This window comes from Sceloporus occidentalis, unplaced genomic scaffold, assembly GCF_023333645.1.
Source record: "Sceloporus occidentalis isolate IW3139 unplaced genomic scaffold, rSceOcc1.0.p SCAF_3, whole genome shotgun sequence".
Lineage (NCBI taxonomy): Eukaryota > Metazoa > Chordata > Lepidosauria > Squamata > Phrynosomatidae > Sceloporus > Sceloporus occidentalis.
This window is the reverse complement of record NW_028316983.1, coordinates 97,196,904-97,221,720: the sequence shown is the minus strand read 5'-3', so window position 1 is coordinate 97,221,720 and position 24,817 is coordinate 97,196,904. Positions and strand designations below refer to the sequence as shown.

Here is a 24,817-nt window from a genome sequence, read left to right as displayed (position 1 = left end):
TCATTCATATATTCTTTCACAACCAACAGATGCATGCGGCATTGCTATCTGGGAGGATTTTTTAAAGTCAATTATTTTAAAGTTATGTCTGTGCTTTCTGTTACAGTAATCTTAAATGAACACATTGAAAGCTAGAACAAACAGTTATCTCTGCAGTTTCAAGTCCTATTGCATCCATACTTTTGCATAACTTGTCAAAGAAGACAACAAAGTTTCAAAATAATTTGCAAAAACTTAGGCATTTAAAAACCCACATTGATCTTAGGTTTCTCAGATTGATATAGTTGTCGGAGGAGATAAAAGTCATACTATAGTCTTTGTGGACACAGAAATACATCATATATGAGTGAGGTAAAAGTGCTATTCTGTTGAGAAGTATGACACAGTGAACAGGGGAGGTGGATGTTCTCTCGACTGCATTATGTGTCCAGAATAAGATAGAGCACAGTCTAAAAATTTACATACAAAATTTAAATTGATTAGCTTCTCATTCTGGCAATAGAGGCAGATATTACATTTTAAATATTAATGCCTTTATCACTACTCAAAACATTATTACTGTAGGTAGCAAAAGTCCTGGAGTTCCTGGAATTGCTTTACTGACGGATTATGTTAATCTTATTTGGTGTTTGGTTTCATTTATTTGATTTTCACAGATTTGTTTTTTAAAGATGCAATCTAAACACAAGAAAGGGCAACTCAAATAATCTTCCACTACACTGTACCGCTGCAAACTACAAACCTTCCAAGACATAGTAATTTCAGGTAATCAACCTAATTTATGATACTGCAATGCTTCTATATTCCTACATTTATTATCTCTGTCTTACTAACAGGTGAGATAGCTCTGGGAACATTCTAAATATAATTAAAACACATACACACATATATAGTAATGGCTCACTAGAAGTAGGGAGGACATTTCACTGGATAAGCTTTTCTGAAAATTCTGAAAGTTGCCTTTATGCTGTCTATTTCACTATGTTCTGGGTGTGTTTTTAACTGTTTTAAATAAAACTTTAATTTGATTAGTTATTTTCATCGCTATTTCACATCTGTATCTTTTATAAGTTTTACTTTGTTTTAACTTACACTGTAAAGGCATTTTATGTCCTATACTGGCACAAAGGCAAGCTATCAATAAAATAAAATAAGCAACATCTTTTGTTGTATTCCGAGAAGGAATAGAGATTGCCCATAAGGGAAATATATTTAAATGCATAGTACAGCCTAGAGAGGTGGAACTGGGAAGAGCCTGAGACCATGATTAGGTTGATATTTTTCAAGCAAAATTTGAACTCTCCTACTTTGCAGTAATATTTTAATTTTGCTACAAAAATTGTTTAGTTGCTTGACATGTGCTTGGCACTGTGCAGAAATATGGGTAAAAAGCTTTTAGATGTGGTAGGTCCATATTACCTACCAGGAGCACTATACACATTACATCAAGAAAACATGTAAGCATAAGCCACATGAAGTTTCAGACAAGCAGTAATTCTCTGCAATATCATATGTTTATTGGAAAATAAGTGTTACATTTTTGTTATGTATGATAAAGTGTACACCAGCAAGAATGAATGATGAAGCTCTTAGTCATTCAATGCAAAAGGCAGCCTTGAGCAAATGAATATTTCTGAGCCTAACCAATCTCATCTCATTATATGGGCGTTTAAATTAAATATGGTTAATAAAACTCTCAATATATGGTGCTGACAGCCAGTATGATGTAGTAGTTTAAGTGTTGGATTAGAACTCTGGGAGACCAGGGTTCAAATTCATTCTTCGCCATGGAAACCCACTGGGTGATCCTGTGCAAGTAGCACCCTCTCAGCCCCAGAGGAAGGCAATGACACATTTTTTCTGAACACATCTTGCTGAGAAAACCCCATTATAGGCTTGCTTTAGGATCTCTACAACCCATCCTATGTTGTGTGCCTTGAAGCCAGAAATGTATTTATGTACATTTTGGTCCCAAACATGAATCTCTTATGAGGTGGGGATTCAGTGAAACCCTTATTTAAGAATACTTGCTTTGTACATGTAGTTGCACTCTCTTCTCATTATTGTCATGTGGGAAAATCTTGTGGAAATTCTGTTTTACACAGTAGAAATCTAGATAACAGAGACATTGATTTAAACCCAGTTTCCCACTGGTTACCTGTGATTACAGTACTATGGAAACTGGAAACAACGGATCCAGCATTCAATCTGCCCTCTAATGCACTTGCAACACTGGCCATAGTTATATTCTCATTTTTGCAATGTTGTAGTGATATAGCAGATCTTGGGATCCATGCCATTAGTATGGCAGCGTTGTAAATGGAAATCCCAGCACTAACTTTGATACACTAGCTTTTTTGTTATTATAGTTGAAGGAAGGCTCCTCTTCTTATCCTCTTCCCATAAATTAGATTTCAACAAAATGACTGTTACTTAAGGTTACAGATTTATATTTTAAGATAAAATTGTGCATCATTATCTTTTTTTTTTCTAGGGGAACCCAACAGGTAAGGTGGGGAGAAAATCTGGTTAAGTCTTCTGCTGGAAATAGTAATATTTTGTATTATTTTGTATATCTATGGCCTGTTACAGACTACCAAAATAAAGCTGCTTCGGGTCTCTTTGGAGGTATGCTGTTTAAATGATGCATGCATCCTAAGAATCTGGAAGCTGCACCAAAGCTGCACTCCACTGCTTAGGAATGGAGTGTGGCTTTGGCGCGACCTCCGGACTCTTAGGACTCATGCATCATTTAAATAGCATATCTCCAAAGAGACCCGAAGCAGCTTTATTTTGGTAGTCTGTAACATGCCTATGTGAAGGGGATTGAAGCCTTACAGTCAAAGTTAAAGTGATGAAACTGTGATCAGAGGTCTTAAATGTAGTCTGCAGCTATGTTATCCCCCCTCCTGAGGCTGTCATGTGGTAGACAAATGCTGTGCATTATAGACATGATCAAAACTATACCTGGGGGGGCATTTTTTGCAGATGTCTTTTGTATAGAACTGATGTCAATTTGATTTCACAGGCAAAAAAGTCTGCATATGGAAATCTAATGCATTTAAAATGTTACCGTGCCGGTACTTCTGTTTCAGTTTTAGACTACAAAGGTTAGCAAAGGTTTAAAATTATGTTCTTGCTTTTAAGTTAAATTATTGATGAGACTTATTTAAATACACTTTCCATGAATAGGAATGTCAGCTTCTATCCCAAGCAAGGAGGCTGAAGGAACTATGTTTTAAATGTGTTCAAGACAGAATTGAATGGTAATTTTATACATTTATTCTCCTAGCATCTGTGTCTGTTTGCATTCCAGTGTGAAGCACTCCATCCTACTCACCCAAGACCACATCTGTTTAGTTTGGTTTGATTACTGGAATCTAATTCTCCTATATTTTTATATGCCAGATATTATTTCAAAAAATAATAAACTAGAAGTAGAGTGAAAATTATCCAATAACTGACCTTGATTAAGTGTTGAAGTGCTATTGATATCACCTGAGATAAAGGAAGATTCGGATTGTTTTCGCACAGTGTCATTCCACATCCTTCTTATTCGGCTCTGTACATATAGAAAAAATTGGACGTAACTGTCACACATCTCAAATTATTACAGGACATTCTATGCTACCAAATTTACCTTAAAGTAAGGCCTAGCAAGTAGGTGAGCTTTTAACTGAACATGCATAGGTCTGTGCAACTAATCCTTCTCTGTGTAGCATTAGTCATACATAACCAGAGTACTGGAGAAGAGCACATACGTTATAAGGAACGGACTGTGGTGTTTTTGAATTCATGCGAACTTCTAGCTTTTTGTGGCCACAGTGGAGTTATGCTGCTGGAACATCATCTTTTTCAGCATAAACAGGTGGTGCAAGGACAGGAGTTGAATTCTTTGCCCAATCTAAATTCCAATGAGTTTAAATTATCATGTCATTCAACACTTCAGGGCTAAAATCTGGGCTACAAGGCTGAAGCTGTGAGTCAGAAGTTAACCTCATCTGCCTACCAGCTAACAGATAAACCCCAGATTTTAGGGAATCTTTAGAATCAGGTCCAGAATATAAAAAGCAAGAGATTGTCAACAAGATTGTTATGAGAACACAGTACATATAACTGAAACACATCTCGGTGGGCTTTTAATAAATAAGGTTAATTAAAAGCTGGCTGTCATTAAATTCTGGTGTCAAAACATTTGTTACCTGTGTGCCAGAGGAATAACGGGCACTAGTTCTTGTGGTTGATGCCTTTACTGAACTGTGTGGGCTTTCTGTTGGTAATCCTCCGCAGCAGTACGAATGTCTGAAACACTTGCCATACTCTTTACGTACCTGTGCATAAATGATAACATTCAATAAGCATATATTTTCATGCTTTCATTTTAAAAAATATTTTTTTAAATATCCATAGAACTGAGGCAGACAACAATAGTGAATCATGGCAAGGGCATTTTTAAGTGGATTAGGGCAGATTGTTCATTGAAGCCTTTGCCTGCTGCTTCCTTTTCCATTAGGTTTATGAAACACACATTGATGGGCTTCTGAAATAAATGACTTGGCAAAAACAAAGGTATGCCTATACTGATGTGGCCTCCTCATATTTTAGGACTGGGTCAACAGTGCTCTCTGTTTTAAAGCTCTCACTAAGATCTTTTGGAACAGCCCCAGTTTTAGATTTCCAATTAAACACATAACTTATTACTTTAATTGTTGATTATTTCTCAAAAGCTAGTATGTTTCAGTGGATAGCCAGTATGACGTAGTTTGAGCACTGGACTATAACTCTGGAAACCAGGATCTGATTCTCCACTCTGTCATGAAACCCACTGGGGTGACTTTGGGCAAGTCATACACTCTCAGCATCAGGGGAAGGAAATGGGAAACATCCTCTGAACAAGGAACAATCTTGCCAAGGAAACCCCATAATAGGTTCACATTAGGGTTACCTTAAGTTGAAAATTATTTGAAGGCATACAAAAACAAACTACGTTCCAGTAAGAACATATAAGATTTGAATTGGTGTGGCTTCAGATTTTCAGCTAGGTATACATGTTCCCAAACATCTCAAGTAACAGAGCGATATACACATGTATGCATGCACATGCACCCACCCACACATAAACAAATTGTAATTCAATGGGTCCATTGTATCCATGGGCAAGCAATCACAACTTGCCATGGTCCCTATTATTCAATGGCAACACCTCAAATGGATATGCTTACGTGGATGTGCACATGTTGCTGCCAATTGAATAATGTGGGGTACATCCATCCATGTTTTTCTCCATTTGGGGCAGCAGAACTGAACCCCAGTGGATAGGAAGGTCCATTGTACATACAACTTTATTCAAATGAAAAGGGGCTTCTTTCTAAGTAATTCATAATTTGCTATGAAACACCAATAACCCTGTATCTAGTATTCTCATCTACTGATACACTGACCATTCTGAGTAATGTGATCATTAACAAATGATCAAATACTCAAGAATGGTTTGAATGGGCTATGAAGCAAAGTTCTAAGTGGACTGAAATATAAATTTAGCTTTGGTTTACAATGCAAATCCAGAATCTAGAAATTTTAAAAAAGTGTTGGAGGGCAACAGCTGTTCCTTCTTTCATGTCAGTGTAACAACAGCCAGATTTGGGGATGAATGCAACTCTGCTCCCCCTTCAACCACAGATCATTGTGCAGAGGCTGTCGCAAAACCAGGGAAGAAGCAGCAGCATTTATGCTTTAGTTCTCAAGTAACGTTATGTAGCTTTATGTTCCGCCAGGATGGAATAGGATAGTAGCCTCTTTCAGCAGGATGACAACTTTTCATTCAAACAATCATTGAGTCATACAGATGGTTTGCTTTCCATGCTGCACTATGTTTTAGCCTGTGTTTAAATTTAACGCTGGTTTAATTGGCTATTCTTATATATCCTTATTTGATTTTTAGATGGTCTTGTTTGCTGTGGGACTATTGCGGGTTTTACAGTTGTTTGTCACCTTGGATATATTTTATGTCAAGCCATGGAAAAAATGAAATGAACAACTAAAATAATGACTAAATAAAAGCTTTCGGCTTTCTGGGTAAAATGAAAACAATGAAGATGTCTGGACACCATAGTTACAGTAGCTTAGGCAAAGGAAGATTTATGATCATTTTGTCACTACATGACATAGAAGCAACCCCCAGTCTACCAACCCCCAAGTTATTCTTGGTTGTTTCTGCCTTGAATATGTATCTACATGTTATAAACTTGGACCCATTTACATGCGAATAAGGTTTCCGATTTCAAGAGTGCATTTTTTGTGACTAAGCTTCTTTGAAATTCCAGGTCCAAAGTTTATCTCAATGTTCAGTACTGCTAAGTTCAAAGAAATGTAAAACTTTATACTAATGAATGATGCTAATGCCTTAGGGAAATATGTATATATAAATTTAAAGATTTTAACTGTCTCTGTCATGAAACTGAGAACGTGTGACCAGAAACACGTTTCCACACCCCTTTGTAACACTCCCTGGGGCTGATTTTGCCTAATGTCTATACTGCTGAGAATGTACATTATCTGTCAGTGCTGCACATTCCACTGTCATTATTTCAAAATTACAGCTTGTTCAAAACTCAGGTAACAGCACTATCATCTTGTCAGGACTGGAAACATAATAGTTTTCACTTTCACAATTCTATTTCTCTGTTCAATTTAGTGACCAACTAGTAATAACGGAATAAAAAAGACTGCTTTAGCTATGTATATAGAAGTAGAATGATATCCAATGAAAGACACTGGAAACTTTTAAATGGCAACCTGAATGTTCTTTCAGGTATGAATAAGTTTGTGTTAGGTTAATGCTTTTCTGCACTTGACTGGCACTTTAATACCATTTTCCACTGACTGCTTTAACAGAAAAACAATGCATAATTCTAATATGATTTTTTTTTAAAAAAATTTGACTTTATATTTTAATATTTTTTAAAAATATCAACTTATAACTTCCATGTCTAGGAAAAATCTGATTTTAAACCTTCCCCCCCCCCCCTTTGGTAATGTTCAGATATTCATACTATTGTTCTAATTTAGAGGATTTTTAAAAAAAATCAGTATATCAGTGGTCATACACAAATTAGGGGGGTTGCAAAGTCTAAACAAATTTTGAAATGGCAACTTGAATTTAAATACAAAAACTGAATTCTATTTCAGTGTTAATTAAAAAAAATATCCTATATGTTACAATTCATCATGCTTTTTATCCAATGATGTCAGATTGATGAACTCTCCCGTAAGCCAGAAATCTCAATGTGTGAAAAGCAATCTTTTTTTAAAAAGCCTAATAAATATGTATAAAACATGAACTGCAATGTGACAAATAGTTTATGAATTATCAGTAATAATAACAATTCTTGTTTCTTATTTTTCATCCAATGACAATCATTTCTTACTACTACTTCTCATTTGTATTGATATTTATTTTAAGCATGGAAATTGGGAAAAAGATATTCATACTTGGAAGGGAAGTTTTAAACTTACCGGGCTAGTGTTGTTACTGGGGTGGAAGGCACCCTAGTCTCTGCAACTGCAGAAACTTGTCTCGCCCCAGCAGCCTTTGGGCCGGCGGGAAGGCCCGGCATTAGCTACTGGGGCAGAACGGGTGGCTCTTTTGCACCGGGTGCTGGGACTACATGTCCCAGCTTGAATTGCAAAAGGGAAGAGGCCATGATTGGCTGAGCGCACCCAATTGGTGGTAGGGGCATGGGAGGCAGTGCCTCTGCTCTTTCCAGGCACCCTATTGGTGGGCAGGCCTATTTAAGGCTGTGTCGCGCGCCATCCGTTGCCATTTTAGGCCAGCTCTCCCACCCTCCCTCCCTTGGCTAGGGTGTTTTTGTCACACCTTTGTTTTAGGGTGGTAGCATAGGTCCTGGATCTGGTGGGCATGGTTTCCAGGGCTCTGTAGCACTGGATCGGAAGTCCATTGGAACCAGGAGTACTGAGTGCAGGCGGTGAGACCATTGCGGGGGCCACATCGAGTGAACATCTCCCAGTGACTAGGGGCTTATTGCAATATGCGACTGACCGGTTGCATATATACGAGAGGGCATTTCCGTTGCCCCTATGCTCGGTCGTGACCAAGCAACCTTACATCAATCAACTGGGGTGTTGATTGATGTTTCCAGATCCAGACCTTATGCTTTGGGCCAACCCTATCCTTGGTGCTGTTTGTTAATAAAGTTGTGGCCTTTTCCTCCAATTCTGTGTTGTTGTCTTATTGGGCAGCTTCCTTCTCACAGCAATCTCACTTTAATTCATCTTTTCATTTTATGTACTTCATGATACAGTAATATTTGATCCAATAATACTGGCTAATGATTATTATTACACTACAAGTCTATACTAAAAGCAACCTTTTTTGTAATGGAAAGTTATATTCAACAAAAAGGGGAATTGTTTTTTTCCCCCCTAAAACAAAACAAAACAAAACAAAACAAAACAAAACAAAACAAAACAAAACATTATTTTAGCAGATTACATTAAAACCTTGTCTTGTTTTTGAAACCCAGAGAGTAAGTCCAATGCTATGCATAACATCGCATTGACCACCAGGACTCTTGGTCAACTTGTTGGTAACAAATTTTTGAGGAAACCTTCTAGAGATGCTTCAGAAATTTGCCCTTTACAAATTCCGTTGTGAATTGACCTATCTGTACTTCTCATATTAATGCACTGAGCAGATGGGTCAGGAAAGTACAGGCTGAGTTCACAGTATTCTGGCCTGGGTGCTCACCTGGGTTGGTACGGATGGGCGGGTGTTTATATGCCCATCCCTGTGCCACCCAATAGACCTGCTACTAGGGAGCCCTCTCTTTTCTTCAGCAGTGTCGGTCTTATAGAGAAGCCCCCAAGCACTGTTTGTGATGCAGAAATGATGTGCCTGGCTGCACCCAGGGTGTCAGGCACCCTATTTTCATGAGAGACATGATAATGGGGGGCTTCCTGGTAGGGGAAATGGCACAGAAAGGTACAGAGTGTGGGAGAGGGCTGTTTAAACAGCTGGGGTTTTCCACAGAGTAGCCAGGAAACTCCTTGGCAAACTGGGAGTCACATTGACTTGCATTATGGGTTGTTTACACTGGGACTGGGTCAGATCCATCAGATCCATGTTCAGTCTACCAGGATCTGACTTGATCCTGGCTCTGGAGTTTTGACCTGCGCCGTCCAAATAGGACATTATGAGGCCGGAAGGAACATGTGTTTTGTTTTTTGGTTGACAGGCCCAATGATTAGAATGCAATTATCTGAATTCACATTTCTTTGCAATTTGCAAAATGGTTCTGGGTTCAAAAAAGTATCAAAATGCATTTAAAAATAATTACTTTAGGATAAAGTACTTTTAAAATTGAATACTTTTGTGAGAAAGTACTTTAAAAAGTACTAAGAAAACATATTCAATATACATTTAAATAGCTATTGAAATACAGTTTTGCATATATTTTTAAATGTACTAATCAAAATTTAGTTTAATTCAGGCAGAATTAGAAAAGAATAGATTTATGAATGAACACATGAAAAAATGGCTTAGACCAGAAATAAGCTGATCAGTCCAACCCTGAAAACTTCTCAAATCATCATGAACAAGTCTCCGTTAATAATCTGAAAAATTAAATACAGTTGTGCTCCAGGGATTGTCAATGGCTAACAGTTCCTTGTTGCTGCTTAGACTTGGAAGAGTCATACTAACACATCATTGTAATGGCCAGATGTGATTTACATTTTTTTTCTGTGCTCCATAATGAGCATCACATATGTTTTCTGAAACATTACTCCATTAATTTTCAGTTTTTGTTTGTTTTTAATTCAATATTCTCCCTCTGCTTTTATCTTGCTTTGAAGCTTGTGCATTTTATACACTTCATTGTGTATTCCACTGTCTCTCTCTATACATTATTAACGAATGTTATAAGGCTATCTAGAATGATATATATAATATATTTGGGATGATATACAAAGAAATTGTGTATAATTAATAACTCACTTTCTTTTGGAGTGCACAATGAAAGATGAAAATAAACATTCCTTGGAAAGCATTAAATACTGTGAACAGGTATGCCATCACAATGGTTTCCTCATTGATGTAAAGCAAGCCAAAAGACCATGTTAGGCCAAGGAGACAGAGAAGAGCAAATGCACCTAGGGCCCAAGACCTGAAAAAGAAAATTCATTTAAGTGACACTGGTAATTTTAAATATAACACATTGCAAACCTGCATATTAATTTTTACTAGGTTCATATACAAGTGTTAAAAAAAGAGAGAGCAAAACGTGGCATTAAGCTTTCATCTGTTCAAGTAAGAACAATTCTATTTGGTACTTTTAGTCTCCAGTGGAAACAGCAGTGGTAGATATGACCCTTCTCTTACACAAGACTACAAACAATATCAGTACTAATTGACCTGCTAAGCTGTGCCCCAAGATTCAGAAGCCTCTTACATTATATGTATGTGTGTGTGTGTACATCTTTTACAATTTCATTATGTACTTTAATCAATAGTGGAAACCCATATTTTAAGAAATGTGCTTGCATTTGACACACATACACAAATAACACAGATGCACAAAGGTTAAATGGCAGTTGAAAAGCCGATAATCTACGGCTTCAAGACTCTGCTAAACTGAGACTAGATAGTCTAACTCTAATGAGAGTATCTTGCTGAAATGTGATAAATATATGGACTTAGCCAAAAAATAAAGTCTTTAAGTGACAATCCTATACTTACTTGCCTGGGAGTAAGTCTCATTGAACTCAGTGGGGCTTACTTCTCAGTATACATGCATAGGATTGCACTGGTAAAGATATTTTGTTATGAATAGTTTCAGGGGAGAAAAAGAAATTGCAGAGAACAGCACAGAATGAAAAGGGAAAGGGGTTTATTCAGTGCATTCCACATCTAACTAATGATCTTACTTGATAAATGGCTTATTATCTTCATAGCTAGAAAGCATTATAAGCAGAAAAGAGAAACAAAATTATTAGACAGAATTGAAATTGAAATTAATAAGAAAGCATTTTTAGTAATTTTATACAAAAATTAGTCAAAATTAGAAAATTCAAAGTGCAGATGCAAGCAGTTGAAAATAATAAAAGGCATATAATCGTTGGAAATAGTTTAGAAAATTAGATATCTCCAAAGTTTTTAATTAAAATCAGGGACAATCCATTAAATTTGTCCAAATTTGCAAAGATTTTGTTTTAGTCATGCTTTAAATTTGTTAATATAGGGTTCTGTCTTACCCAGGTAAGTCCGTATTATAGTAGCCATCACAAACACGGTAATTACTGGTGTGGATGAGAAGATAGAAAGAGGAAGAAAAGGAAGAAAAGAGAGAGATGCTAAAGATTAGCTCTCTCTCTGACATGCAACATGCAATGAAGCTGATACTGTGACCTATCTAAGCAACATCTAGTTTGTACTGTTAGCTTTTTTGTAAATCTGCCCTTGCCATATTCTGTGTTCAATGACAATTTAAGACCCAGTCCTAACCACATTTTACTTGAATGCTCCAATGATCTCAGAGGAGCAGGAAAGGTTATGATAACAAATAGCTGTACCCCTACATCTAATTCAGCATAACAATTTAGTTTGGAGTAATACTATACAGAATGAGCTAAAGTAGAGGTAGGTAATGTAAGGCCAAAGAGCTTTATCCAAACCACCCCAAAACACTAGACATCTGTTCCTATCTTTATCCATGCAAAGGAAGCATGGTTTAAAGTAAGAAGACATGTCCTTATGTTGGTCACGTCTGGCTTTTTACATGATCCACCACTGTGACATTTTTATTAATTAATTAAGCTCTTGGACTATTTTCTAGAAAGAGAACACTGTGACCTATGTATAATACCAGCATAAAAATAAGTATTTCTTAAATTAGCATGAAACAGATAATCTTCAAGATAACCATTGTAATAAGACTAAATTCTCTTAGGGGAAAGAATTATGAGCGGGGAAGCTGCTAAGAATTTCTAACTGCCAAGAATAATTTAGCAAAACAAACTCAGCAGAACAACATCAGCCATGCAAAGAGGAGCATCATTTGGAGCTACATTTTAAATGCAAATGAAATTATTGCAGTGCTGTGGAATTTCCATGAAGGCACAAAAGCGATTTCTTGACTGTCATTCCTAGCAGAAGTTAATTTTGACCCTCAGCTGTGACATTATAGCAACAAATGTGACGAAAGCAGGACTGGTGCTGTTTGCTTTTAATTGATATCTGTGGTTGCTGGGAGACAAAGCCACGTGTTTCTAATGGAGAAGAGCTTTCAACCACTAGAACAATCAGAAAAATAATCACAGTTCTTGGATTTGAATACAAAGCACTTACTTAATGTTTTCCAACCTGCTAGAGTCTGGTTTCAAAGTGTTTGAGTGCTTCACCATTTTGCACAGTGTGATCACCAGGAAGATAAGATTCAGCTGTCAAAACAGATACCAGTGAAATTAAACCACTTCTAGTAACAGGTTGATTAATTATGATGCTCTAGACTAAACAAAAAAAAAAGTAGGAGAAAGCAGTGATAATTTTCTGAACTATTCTGTCAGCTGGTGACAAGCCTGCCAATAAAGATTAAACTATTGTCAACATCCAGCCAGTCTCATTCAGTACACATCTACTATTTTTTTCATGCTTCCTGGCATTTGGGTTTATTCATACTATATACATTTGATTGTTAAATATGTTTCTGTGCCCTCCCTTACCATGGTTTTATATGTTTATACTCTTCCAGCCACTGTGAATAATGCTTTTTAGATGTACAGCTAAGATGTTTTCTGCCCACCTAAAAATGTTACAGTATGTCAGAACACAACAAAAACAGTTCTTGTGCAGGAAAACTCCTCCAGGATTTATGACTGATCAGAGTTTGGTTTTTTTTTTACAGTAAACATTATGACTTTGTCTAATTCATGAAATAACCCTTAACCCTTACAATTGGAGCTTTAACTAACAACCAATAACAACAAAAACAACAACATGGATTTATATTTTCCCTTTTCCCAGTCTAGATACTCAAGGTAGCTTACAAAAATTAAAATGGACAGTTAAAAATTTGTATAACTGAAACATATTAAAGTTAAAATATCATGAAACAATCAATACTGTTAAAATCCATTTAAAAGTATATCAGGAGATATCAGATCTACTACAGTTAATGAGAAATGAAGATCCCAATATGAATGTGTGATGAAATAAGCAAATTCTGAACTGAACACAATTCAGTATTTAAAATAAATCACTGCAGAAAAGAGTGAGAACTGAGAGTGATGTATACTATGGAAAATTAGCTTGCTTTGAATACACAGATTTACATCTTTTATTATGTTGTTGCTGTTATTATCATGCATACAGAGTCATTAATCATAGTAAACATACAATAAATTGGCAAATTGCACTTGCGTAACCCCTCATTCCACTTGTGGTTGGACCTTCTCGAATTTTGAGCAAGGGGAAATCCAGTACTTCCTTGAGCAAACATAGGAGTGATGTTTCCCCTGCTATTGCTGTCAATGAGATTTGCTTAGTTGCCTCTTCCTCTGTACTACAATACAGAAGCAACTCAAGCTGTGCTAAATCACTTTTTGCCAGGGTAACTTGCCAGAAATACAGTTGAAGGAGCAGAAAAAGAAAGAGGCTTCACATATGGCAAGCACACTGTTTTGGGGAGGAGTAGAGCCATTGCTGCTGCTCCTGTTCTTGAGGGCCTCCCATTTCCTTGGGATCCACTGTAGGTATGCTGGCAGGGCTTTACGATCTTCTGATATTATATAGCATTTCAATTAGGATGACCAACATAGAGAAACCATTTTGGTATGATTTTGGCTGACACTGTTTACAGTTAAAACACTATAGTTAAAACTTGGGGAGAAATCTGTACGTTAACAGTAAACAGGTTCAATCTGCTGTTGCCTCTGCTAGAATTAACATTGGACAAAAAATTATTTTCCACTTCTTTGCAAGTCATGGTGCAAGTAATGGCTTTATTTGCATTATACAGTGCACCCTTCCCTTGCCCAGGGATCCATTCCGGACCCCCCCCCCCGTGTATGGTGGAGCCCCACTGAAAACAATGGGCCTCCTTGTGCCCACACTGTGCCATGGGCGCATGCGCCATTGTGTCTTTTGGCATGCAGGTTTCAGCATATGCTGAAAGCCGTGTATGATGCGAGGCACACTGTATCAATCTACTGATTGTTTGAGGTGGAAGGAAAAGTATACCATAAGATCTTAAAAGACTACAAAGACTCTTACTTGAGTCATATTCTTCTCAAAGATATTCTCAAAGCTAGGAATCACCATAGGAGGCTATATTTACTTCTACCAAAGGTAACAACTACAGTTTAACCATTCCCTGTTCCATTGCTTCACTCTTTACCAGGGGTAGGCAACCTGTGGCCCGCGGGCCGGATGCGGCCCGGCAAGGCCTTGGGACCGGCCCCAGCCCGGTCCTGCCGCCGATTGCAGCCGGAGCCTTTGGCCTCTCACGTGAGTGTGTGGGGCCTTTGGCCTATCAGGAGGAGGCAGGCAAGGGGGGGGCAAGCAGCGGGCAAGGGGGGCAATTGTCTATAGAAGCCTCCGAAACATGCATTTATATTAACTTTTTTTAAAAAAATCAGCAATTTTTTGTGTGTCCTCCAATTTTTAAAAAAGTGTCCTCCATTTGAAAATTTTGTCCCAGTTTATTTATTTATTCATTAAAAACAAATTTTATTTAATTATTTATTTTTGGCTTCGGCCCCCCAGTTGTCTGAGGGACAGCAACCCGGCCCCCGGCTCAAAAAGGTTGCCTACCCCTGCTCTTTACCATTCAGCTCATGGTACTTCCTTGTTAGTCTTACTTAGTTACAGCAGCTATACAGTAAGCAGCTGTCCCTAAACCAGAGTTTAATCAAGGCTATGCACTGCACTGGGGAGATGAGGTTTCTCCTTTTCATACTCAGCTCCTTTTTTCCAAAACTCCCTTGCAATGTATAAAATAATACAAAAAAGAAAGAAAGGGGAGCTTCCTTTCATAGAATCAGAGTGAGAAGAGATCACAAGGTCCATCCAGTTCAACCCCCTGCCATGCAGGAATACACAATCAAAGCAGTCCCAACAGATGGCCATCTAGCCTGTTTAAAAAGCTCCCAAGGAGACTCTACCACACTTGAAGGAAGTGTGTTCTACTGTCAATCAACTCTTACTGTCAGGAACTTCTGCCTAATGTTGAGATGGAATCTCTTTTCCTGTAGTTAACCAGTGTACAATTTTATGATTAGAGATAGTGCAAGAGTGTCTGGAATTTTGCAATAATGGTTTTGTTATTATATTATTTCTTGTTGCTATTGGCTTTGTTTTATTTTCCAGTTTGCAGGCAAGGTGAGCTTGAGAACCTGACTACAGTTCACAAGGATAAGATTGGTTTACTGGGCCCACAGAATCTGAAAATCAAATTTTTAATTTAATTTGCTGCTTTCTAATCCAAGAGTTGTATACTATTTGAGCAACTTCATTTGAACCATATGCTGTCAGATACTGGGAATGGAAAGCATTGTTTTATAAACTAAAAATAAATAAAACAAAATTTTCAGACTGCAAACATTACCCACAGCTATGATCTAAGACTTCATAACCAATATTGTGTTACTAATGCCATGAGATAGCTCATGGAATTAAAGACAAAAGTAAGGACAAAAGTATCACACACACACACAAAATCAGCACATCCTGGAATCTACAAACAAAACTATGCATTTCCTTTTATATGGAGCCTTTCAGGACTCATCACCAACACATTAAAAAAGAAAAAAAAATACATAAGCATATGTAAGTAAGAGAAAATAAGTAAGCAAGTTAAAGATGGTATAGCTTCTGAATATGGTAGATGAAAGTGAAAGTCTATTTAAAAATATAAGAGAGTACTTGTAACTATGACAACAGGATATATGAGCACTGTCTTCCACATCTCTGTAAAATATGATATAATCGAAAGCATCAGGGAACAAAGATTATAATTTGCTATCTAAAAGCAACAGTCAGAAACCTTACTTTGCATATGCTGTTACAAGATTATTTAACCTCTACAAATGTACACCAGCAGCACCATGGTAGAGAAAGAACCTGAAAAGATACAACCCCTTTACAACATCATTTAATTTCCAGTTAGGGGTACTGGAGTGGGGATTTGCTCTCAAAATAAACAGACAGACAGATGGAGATATATGTAGTATATGAACACTTATTGTTTTCAATGGCCTTAAGCATACTAACTTCGTGCTGAATGGCCAAGAACTTGCACAACTTGCGATTTGAATACATAATATGGAAAGCAGAAAAAGCAAGGGAATCAAATGAAAATTAATATGCTTAGAACAAACAGTTTTCACATCAATTTTAATGGAGGAAAGGAACATATGAAGGAATTATTTTATTTCCCTCTACTGATTTTTATCATTATTTAGCTAATTACCCTGTTTCCCCGAAAATATGATATACCCATAAAATAAGCAGTAGCAGGATTTCTAAGCATTTGCGCAATATAAGCCGTACCCCGAAAATAAGACATGGTGATAGGTATGGTTATGCAGAATACTGTGCGGAGTGGTAAAGAAGATGGGCAGCCCTTCTCATGTGCCACTTCCTAAAATAAGACATCCCCTGAAAATGAGCCATAGTGTGTTTTCTTGAGGAAAATAAATATAAGACAGTGTCTTATTTTGGGGGTAACACGGTACACACATCCGTAGTTTGTGTGTTTGCATATGTGTATGTAATGACAGGTTAAAGGCTTAATTTCTCAAAACAGGATCATTTTCAATAGATCATTGCTAGCAATTTAAAGTATTGGGCTTTATCACACAGGCCCTTGGAATGGGCCTGTCGCATTACAAAAGGAGGCGTTATAGGAATGGGAGGTGGCATAGAATGCTGTTTACTACACAGGAGAATGCCACCGCCACCGCCAGAAGTTTCCATCGCATTCCGGACACGTCCCAGAGAGGGCTATTTTCAGGAATGCTTCTAAACCATTCCTGTAAATCATCCCCTCTGGGATGCATCTGGAACATGATGGGAACTTCCAGCGGCAGCATTCTCCTGTGCAGTAAACAGCATTCTAATCCGCCTCCCGTGCCCATCACGCCCCCTTTTGTAACGCTACAGGCCCATTCCAGGTCCTGTGCGATAAGCTTAATTGTATGTGCTGAAAGCCACTGAATGTACCTTCTTCAACCAATGGTTTCAAACTGCCTCAAACAAAGACTTTTGCTATTCTATCATCATAATATTATCCAGATAAATTTCCTTTATAATATTCTCATGGTAACTCATTCTTCTGAATGTGTCTCATATTGAGACCTGCACACCCTTTTCACTATGGCACTATATGCATACAGATAGGCTGGGATGGACAATGTCATTCAGCAGAACTAATACGATTTCTTTAGAGTGGCAGCTAGTATATTTCATTATTTATGAATGGAACCACCTCCAGAACTTTCAGGTTAGTAGTATTTTCTAAGGTTCGTGACAATCTCTCACAAAGGCCCAACAAGAACAACAGTGATACCAACTTCAACAATGCACAGGGGCAAAGCAAAAGTTAAAATGTGGCCTTTTTTTTAAACCAGAGTTTACATGAATGTATTGTTTGTTTTATAGACATGAAACTGCTCAATTGAATCACATTCACCTGAGCCTACCAGCTTAAAATTCATTCCACACAGCCTGAAGTGCTGACATGGATATGATAAGACAGAAGAGGAGAAACACCACTCTGAAGTAACCTAGCTGAACTGCACATGTTCTGACCCTGTTTGTCCTCCCTGGAGCTTTTGTTACCTGGCAAATGCAGCTCGAAAATTGCTCTTGTATCTCCAGATCTTTGCTCTTAGCCATGCAGAAGCCCATTCCTCCCTGGGACTGGCAGCCAGAGACATGTTATCTGAAGAAGGCTTCTAAATAAGTGTGCAAGATGAACTCTCACTGAACTGAATTAATTATTAAAGATGCAGATGGAGCTGTCCAAATGATAAGAACAACTCCTGATGTGTCATGATCCAAGCTTTCATTATATCATTTCAGGCATACTAATGGTTTTCTGCACTCATTACTTATACACACTTTTTTCCCATAGATATAATAACCCTGGTGCCCCACAGGCATGGAATATGAAAGACGTTAACTACTCTTCTCCACAGAACCCACCCAATTTTTCTTCTAAACAGTCTAGGAATTGTAAGATCTTTGGGAAGACGGCCCAATTTACACAGACAAATCTTACATCAAGGGCATATTTAAATTTATCATAATTGCAACCCCCTCAAAAACTATAGTTTTTTTTTTTTAAAAATATTTATTTATTTATTTAGTATAATAAACAAAGAAGTATAAGGTCAATAAGTTTAAGGCCCATTAAAAAGCAAATTTGTTAATTAATGTGCCTAATTTATTAAAATATAGAAAGGAGAGTACTATCCACTTGTGTATCAAAAATCTCTAAAGAGCAACCAAATCATGCTCTATTACCAATTAAATACAAGCTACCACAATGGAAAGAAGATCATCAATTACAAAACAGACACATCTTTTTAAATGTATTTTTCTTGAAAACCTTCTATTCCTGCATTTACAAAATTTCCAAGTGATGGAAATGAATGATAAGGACAGCTTCTAATAGCAAAGAACATAATGAATAAAAATATGTTTTTGTTACAATCCTGTCCTTAAAATAGCCAACATGATAATGAGTATCTAATTTTCTGTTAGATTATAGACTATAAAAAAGTACAAACCTATGTGTAGCTATTCAAAAGTAAATCCTATTTACTTCAAAGGGGTTTATTCATAGCTAAGTGCATGCAAGAGTACAATCTGGGTTAGTTGTTTGCCTGCACTATAGCCATTAGAATAGTCTTGTAAAACACGGTTTTACTAGCTTCCTTGTAGCTGACAGAGTAGGGAATGCATTTCTATGATGGGCAAAGAGGGATTCCTTCATGCTTGTTGTCTTTGGTGAGGGAAGAAGAAACAAGTGATCCATCCCTCCAGAAGCGTCCCATCCCAATACAACCATCAGGGAAAAAATATGCCACCGTATATCATGTAGTTTTGAAAGCTGACTATTAACTCATAGCTCACACATTTTGAAACTTTCCATACTGGTTAGAAGAGTGCAGCAAAAGACACAACAAAACAAAATTGCCACTCTTATTTGCTAGATTTTTTGTGTGGAAGTCACACCCAACTATACGATGAATATTATAGCACAATGTTTGTGTTAAAATAAACACCAACAGCCGGAGCAACACTCTTGCAGAAGTAATACAATGATCACCAGATTACAAGGAATATAATCTGAAAAGTGATGCCAATAATGTACACACATTAACGTGTGTGCCATGGCTCTTCTGTAGTTGCACTGTTCACATTAAACTGTTCTTGAATCATTACATTTCCTTTCTTTTGGTTGGGACGATTAGAGGGCAAAGCAATTGCCAGAGAAGAATTACTCCCAGGAACTGTGTGGTGATTGCTACCTGCTGTTTCATATTTTTTGAAGTTGGGAATACTGCTCCCAAAGGCCTTTCACTTCTCAGCCTAAATGATTTGCAGGAGGATAATAATGTCATGGCCAGTAAATAATAGTAGACTCTAACAGTACATGGTCAATATGATTAAATGTCCCTTACCCCCGAGTTTCACTCTGACCTGGTTATGAGGGAACACCAATATCTACAGCAATGCCCAAGGCCCACACAAACTGGAATATTACTGAGAAACAGGGGAGAGGGACAGGATAAACCAAATAAAGGAATGCTCATAGTAAATAATGGGGGAAAGAAGAAGAAAAGGGGTAATAATGAAATGTATTTGGCATTAATATATTTTCAGACAATTTATTTCCAGTCTAAAGTTGTAATTGAGGAGTAGGAATGTAGTCGTGAAATTGTGAAGTGGCACAATGGAAGGGAACACTTCAGTTACTGATAACCTGCATTTTGAATGGTACTATTTGCTATTTTGTAGGAATCGAAGCTTCTGTGGCTGATACACACATACACAACATCCTTTCCCTAATAAAATGAATACCTTGATGGAAAGAAGCAGTGAAACTGGATAAGTTTAGTCTTTCTTTTGAAACATACCAAGCTGTCATACAGACTTTAAAACCTGACTTAAAAGTCAGTGTAGGATGGTTATTTACAGTATCACCTAAACCAGTGATGGCAAACCTTTTCGAGACTGAGTGCCCAAACTCAGACGCATTCCTTCACTGGGTGGCACTGGGTGCCAGGGACATCTGCCTTCTGGGGGTGTGACTTCCAGGGAAAAACCCAAGGTACACTCTCTCAGCCTCAGGCTAGAATAACAAATCCTCCTCTGATGAAACTTGCCAGGAAAACCCCATAATGTTTTCTCTTTAGGGTCGCCATAAGTTGGAAGCAACCTGAAGGCACCGCACACACGTCACACTCTCTCAGCCTTCAGCAAACCTCCTCTGAAGAAAATTAGAGTTGCCCCAAGTTGGAAAAGACTTGAAAGCACACAAAAGTAGATGCAAGACACATGCTCTCAGCCTCAGAGGATGGCCATAGCAAAAAGAAGAAGAAAACCTCTGACAAAACCTTGTCAAGAAAACCCTTGGGTCGCAGTAAGTGAGAAACATCCACAATCCTGCTCAAAATGGAGGACTTTTTGGACAGCCTCCTTGACAGAAAAGCCACATATAAACCAAATAAAATAAATAAAATACAAATAAATAAATTTCTTTTGGTTATTCCCAACTAAGGAAGACATATTCAATCAACTGCTGAACAGTGAATGAACATGTAGGATTCCATTGATTCAGTGACTTTAATATAGGCTGCATCTTCACTGTAGATATAATGTAGTTTGAGACCACTTTAACTGCCATGGCTCCATCCTACAGAATCCTGGTATTGGTAGTTCTGTGAGGCATCAGCACTCTTTTGCAGAGAAGGCTGAAATAAAACTACAAATCCCAGGATGCCATAGGGTGGAACTACTGCACTTAAAAATTGGCGTTGAACTAGATTATGTCTACAATGTAGAATAGATGATGATAAAAAGGAGCTAGCATAGTGATTTGAGCATTGGCAACTTTGTAGATTAGAGTTCTCATCCCAGCCTGGTCATGGAAACCCACTGGGTCACACTCTCTCAGCCTCAAGGTAAGGGCAAACCTCCTCTAAAGAAATTGGCCAAGAAAACCTCACTATAGGGTTGCCACAGAGGTCAGAAAGGACTTGAAGGCACACAACTACATAACAACAACCCTTTACAGCTCCCCCTTGGTCTGCCCCCATACACACACACACACACACACACACACACACCCATATATGTGTGTGTGTGTGTATCCCACACACATATACACCCACATATCTATTTATATATATAAGCCTCTCCCTCTCTCTCTCACACACACACATATGCACACCCATCCACAGACAGATATATATACATATAGATATAAATTGGAAATGACTTGCAGGTACACAACAAGCATTTTAAAAGCACAGAAGGCATACAACAACAATAACAAATGTAATACAGAGAGCCAACATGGTGCAGTGGTTTGACTGTGTGACTGGAGACCAGGGTTTGAATCCCTGCTCATCCATGGAAACCCACTGGGTGTCCTTGGACAAGTCACACTCTCTCAACCTCAGGAAAGATCATGGCAAACCTTCCATGAAAAAACCTTGCCAAGGAACCTGATAGGTTCACCTTAGAGTTGCCATTGTCAGAAACGACTTGAAGGCACACAACAGTGACAACAACGACAACTACTACTACTACTAGCAGGCTCCCTGCCTCAGAGGGAGAGATGAAGAGGGAGGGGGAGCTTGGGAGTTTGAATCCCCACATGTCCATAAAGCCCTACTGGGTTTCCTTGGACTAGTCACACTTTCTCAGCCTCAAAGGGAGACACTACCAACCCCCCTTTGAGCAAACCTTGTGCTCCACAAATCCCCACCACCAATAACAGGGTCCCTGCCTCCAAGGGAAAGATGAAGAGGAAGGGGGGAGCCTGGGAGTTGAATCCCAATGTGTCCATAAAAGCCCACTGGATTTCCTTGGGCAAGTCACTCTCTTTCAACCTCAAAGGGAGGCACTGGCCACCCATCTTCCAACAAACCTTGGGTGCCAAGAAAGGCCTGCAAAGTCACAAACAGGCAGGAAACACAACAACAGCAACTGCAACCTCTGCAGCTTCCCAAGGAGAAAAAAAAAAGGGAGCTCAGAGTTTGAATCCACACGTGGCCAAAGGAACCCAAGGTTTGTTGGGCAAGTCATACTCTCTCAGCCTCAAAGGGAAACACTAGCCATCCCCCTCCCAACAAACCTTGGATGCCAAGTGAGTCCTGCAAAGTCACAAACAGGCAGCAAACACAATGACAACAACTGCAAGCTCCACAGCTTCCCAGAGAGAAAAAATGGAACCTGAGAGTTTGAATTCCCCACGTGGCTATAGGAACCCACTTGGTTTCCCTGGGCAGGTCACACTCTCTCAGCTCAAAGGGAGACACTGGCCACCCCCCTTCTCAAAAACCTTGGGTGCCAAGAGAGTTCTTCAAAGTCACAAACATGCAGCTAATACAATGACAACAATTGCAACCTCTGCAGCTTCCCAAGGAGAAAAAAAAAAGGGGGGGGGTAAAGGGAGAGGAGAAGAGAGGAGGAGGAGGAGGAGACAAAAGATGCTGAGGGCAATAAAATAGCTTCCCGCCTTGCAATACTGCCTCACTCCCTCTTCTCCTTCTCTGTTTTCCTTCCTCTCTTTTTCCAGGCTCCTCCTCCTCTCTCTCTCTCCCAGCCTCTTCCAGAGCCCAGCATGCACACACAGGGAAGTGGGGTTCCCTGCAAAAGTGCCAGGAAGGCCCGCATGCCCACAAAAATGACTTGGCGTGCCACCGTCGGCACATGTGCAACAGGTACACCATCACGGGTAAACACTGTGGTGGTTTGAAGGTTGATTCATATCTTTTGCTAAACCATGAATTAGTGATTGGGCCAGATTGAAATGGCCCAAACAAAGCCCTGAATTCTAAACCAAGCTATGAAGTTGGCTTGTTTATCTCACCATATATATATATATATATATACACACACACACACACACACACACACACACACACACTACAACTTTTAACAATAACCCAAAACCCTGCAAAAGACAATCTATGCACTAGGGAAATCCTTCTTCTAGCCAGGTTGAAGGAAGAGCTGAAGGCGTTTCCTCTCCTCAACTGCTGTACACACCTCTACCTTACATGTTGGCATTATGTGCAAAACATTCCAAAGAGGTTTGCACTCTCAAGTTTTCTTCATTCACTTTTACATCAGTAATGACACTTGAGGACACAAAAGGAAGACTTTTCAGAGCAGATCTTTATATGCTTGTAAAAGAGAATAATCTGTTTGCTCTATAGAGCATGCTTCTTGTAGGCACTCCAAACATGAGGAAAGGGGGGAAATCCTTAACAATTCGTAGTAATGGGATTAAAGAGGGAAGCCATGAGTAGAGTTCTGTTTTTGCTATTCTGGACCAAAGGAACTCACTGTAATGGTTTTGAACAATGAATGCTGTCTGGTCATTATCTCATGGTTTTACTCACAAACCTGAAAACCATTTCCCTGGAGGATCAAGAATGGCAATTGAACAAATTAATCTGCAGGCTAGGATTAATCTGACATTACCTGCCTTGACTAAGACTTATTGCATCCAATGGTTTATAGGATCAAGTTTATAGAAGTATGACTACTTCTAGATTAATCCTTTTTGTGCAAAAAAAAAAAAAAAAATTTTGCATCAACACATCCAATAAAATCAATTGACTTTGGTACAACCATGTAGAATAGATTCTTAAAATAAAAAGATTTGAAATAAATTATGGAAGTTTTCATGATGGCATTTCTACTTTGTGAAGGCACATGTCCAAAGTTTGACAAGTCAAAGCTAAAGGTATCAGGTCCCAAACAGAGGCCATATATAAGACATTATGAAGCTGCATGCACATTGTTTGACATCGCTTTAACTGCCATGGCTATAAGGTATAATTCTGGGATTTGTAGTTTACAGTGGCACCAGAGCTCTCTGAAAGAAAAGGCTAAATGTCTCATAAAACCACAGTTCCCAGAATTCCACAGCATTGGACTGTAGCAGTTAAAGTGGTGTCAAATTAGATTACTTTTGCAGTGTGGATGCAGCCTGAGCAACTCTGACGAACAACAAATTTTAAACAGCAGAACAAACAAGTTGAAACTAATGAATGTAAACAGGAAATAATCAAAAGTGAAAACATATTTTAAGCTCAATAATGCGAAGAAAATATACAAATCTGTAAAGCATTATCTCTTCAGTGAACAGGGTTCTGTGTGAGTTATCGCTAATAAACACACTTCATGTATGACCAGTCACAGAACTATCCTAGTGTGAAGGGACATGTGGTCAGATGTGTACATAGGTTATGTCACGTACACATCCCTCGGCCCTCATTAATTTCAAAGGAGATCATTGCTCTGAGATCAGAATTCATTAGTAATTCATTTATTTGTACGAGAGATTTTTAATGGCAAATATCTTTCAAAGTATTTTGGTGAAAGCCATAGGAATAAATGGCAAAGGGGAGGAAGAAGCAGAGATAAAAGTGATGACATTCTTACCAGAATAATGAAGGTAACAGGCCCAATAAAGCTCCAAATAAAATAGTTGTCAACCTTCAGCCAGCAACTGTTAGGAAAAAGAAAAAAAAACACTACATCAGCATTGGGACA

The 24,817-nt window shown here is 38.3% G+C and overlaps 1 protein-coding gene across 19 annotated transcripts in view; it reads right to left on the bottom strand.

Moving 5' to 3' along the window:
* Positions 1-24,817, bottom strand: part of ADGRL2 (adhesion G protein-coupled receptor L2) — a 709,985-nt gene that overhangs the window by 6,050 nt on the left and 679,118 nt on the right. For 9 of the 19 annotated variants that reach the window (XM_089515518.1, XM_089515516.1, XM_089515525.1 and 6 more), the window contains 7 exons: positions 24,707-24,773; positions 12,365-12,456; positions 11,272-11,316; positions 10,945-10,971; positions 10,016-10,184; positions 4,203-4,331; positions 3,466-3,562 (listed from right to left, as the gene is read on the bottom strand). In XM_089515518.1, the coding sequence (XP_089371644.1) occupies positions 3,466-3,562; positions 4,203-4,331; positions 10,016-10,184; positions 10,945-10,971; positions 11,272-11,316; positions 12,365-12,456; positions 24,707-24,773 (626 nt within the window). The remainder of the gene's footprint in view (positions 1-3,465; positions 3,563-4,202; positions 4,332-10,015; positions 10,185-10,944; positions 10,972-11,271; positions 11,317-12,364; positions 12,457-24,706; positions 24,774-24,817) is intronic. The other 10 variants (XM_089515523.1, XM_089515528.1, XM_089515524.1 and 7 more) reach the window with 2 other exon arrangements.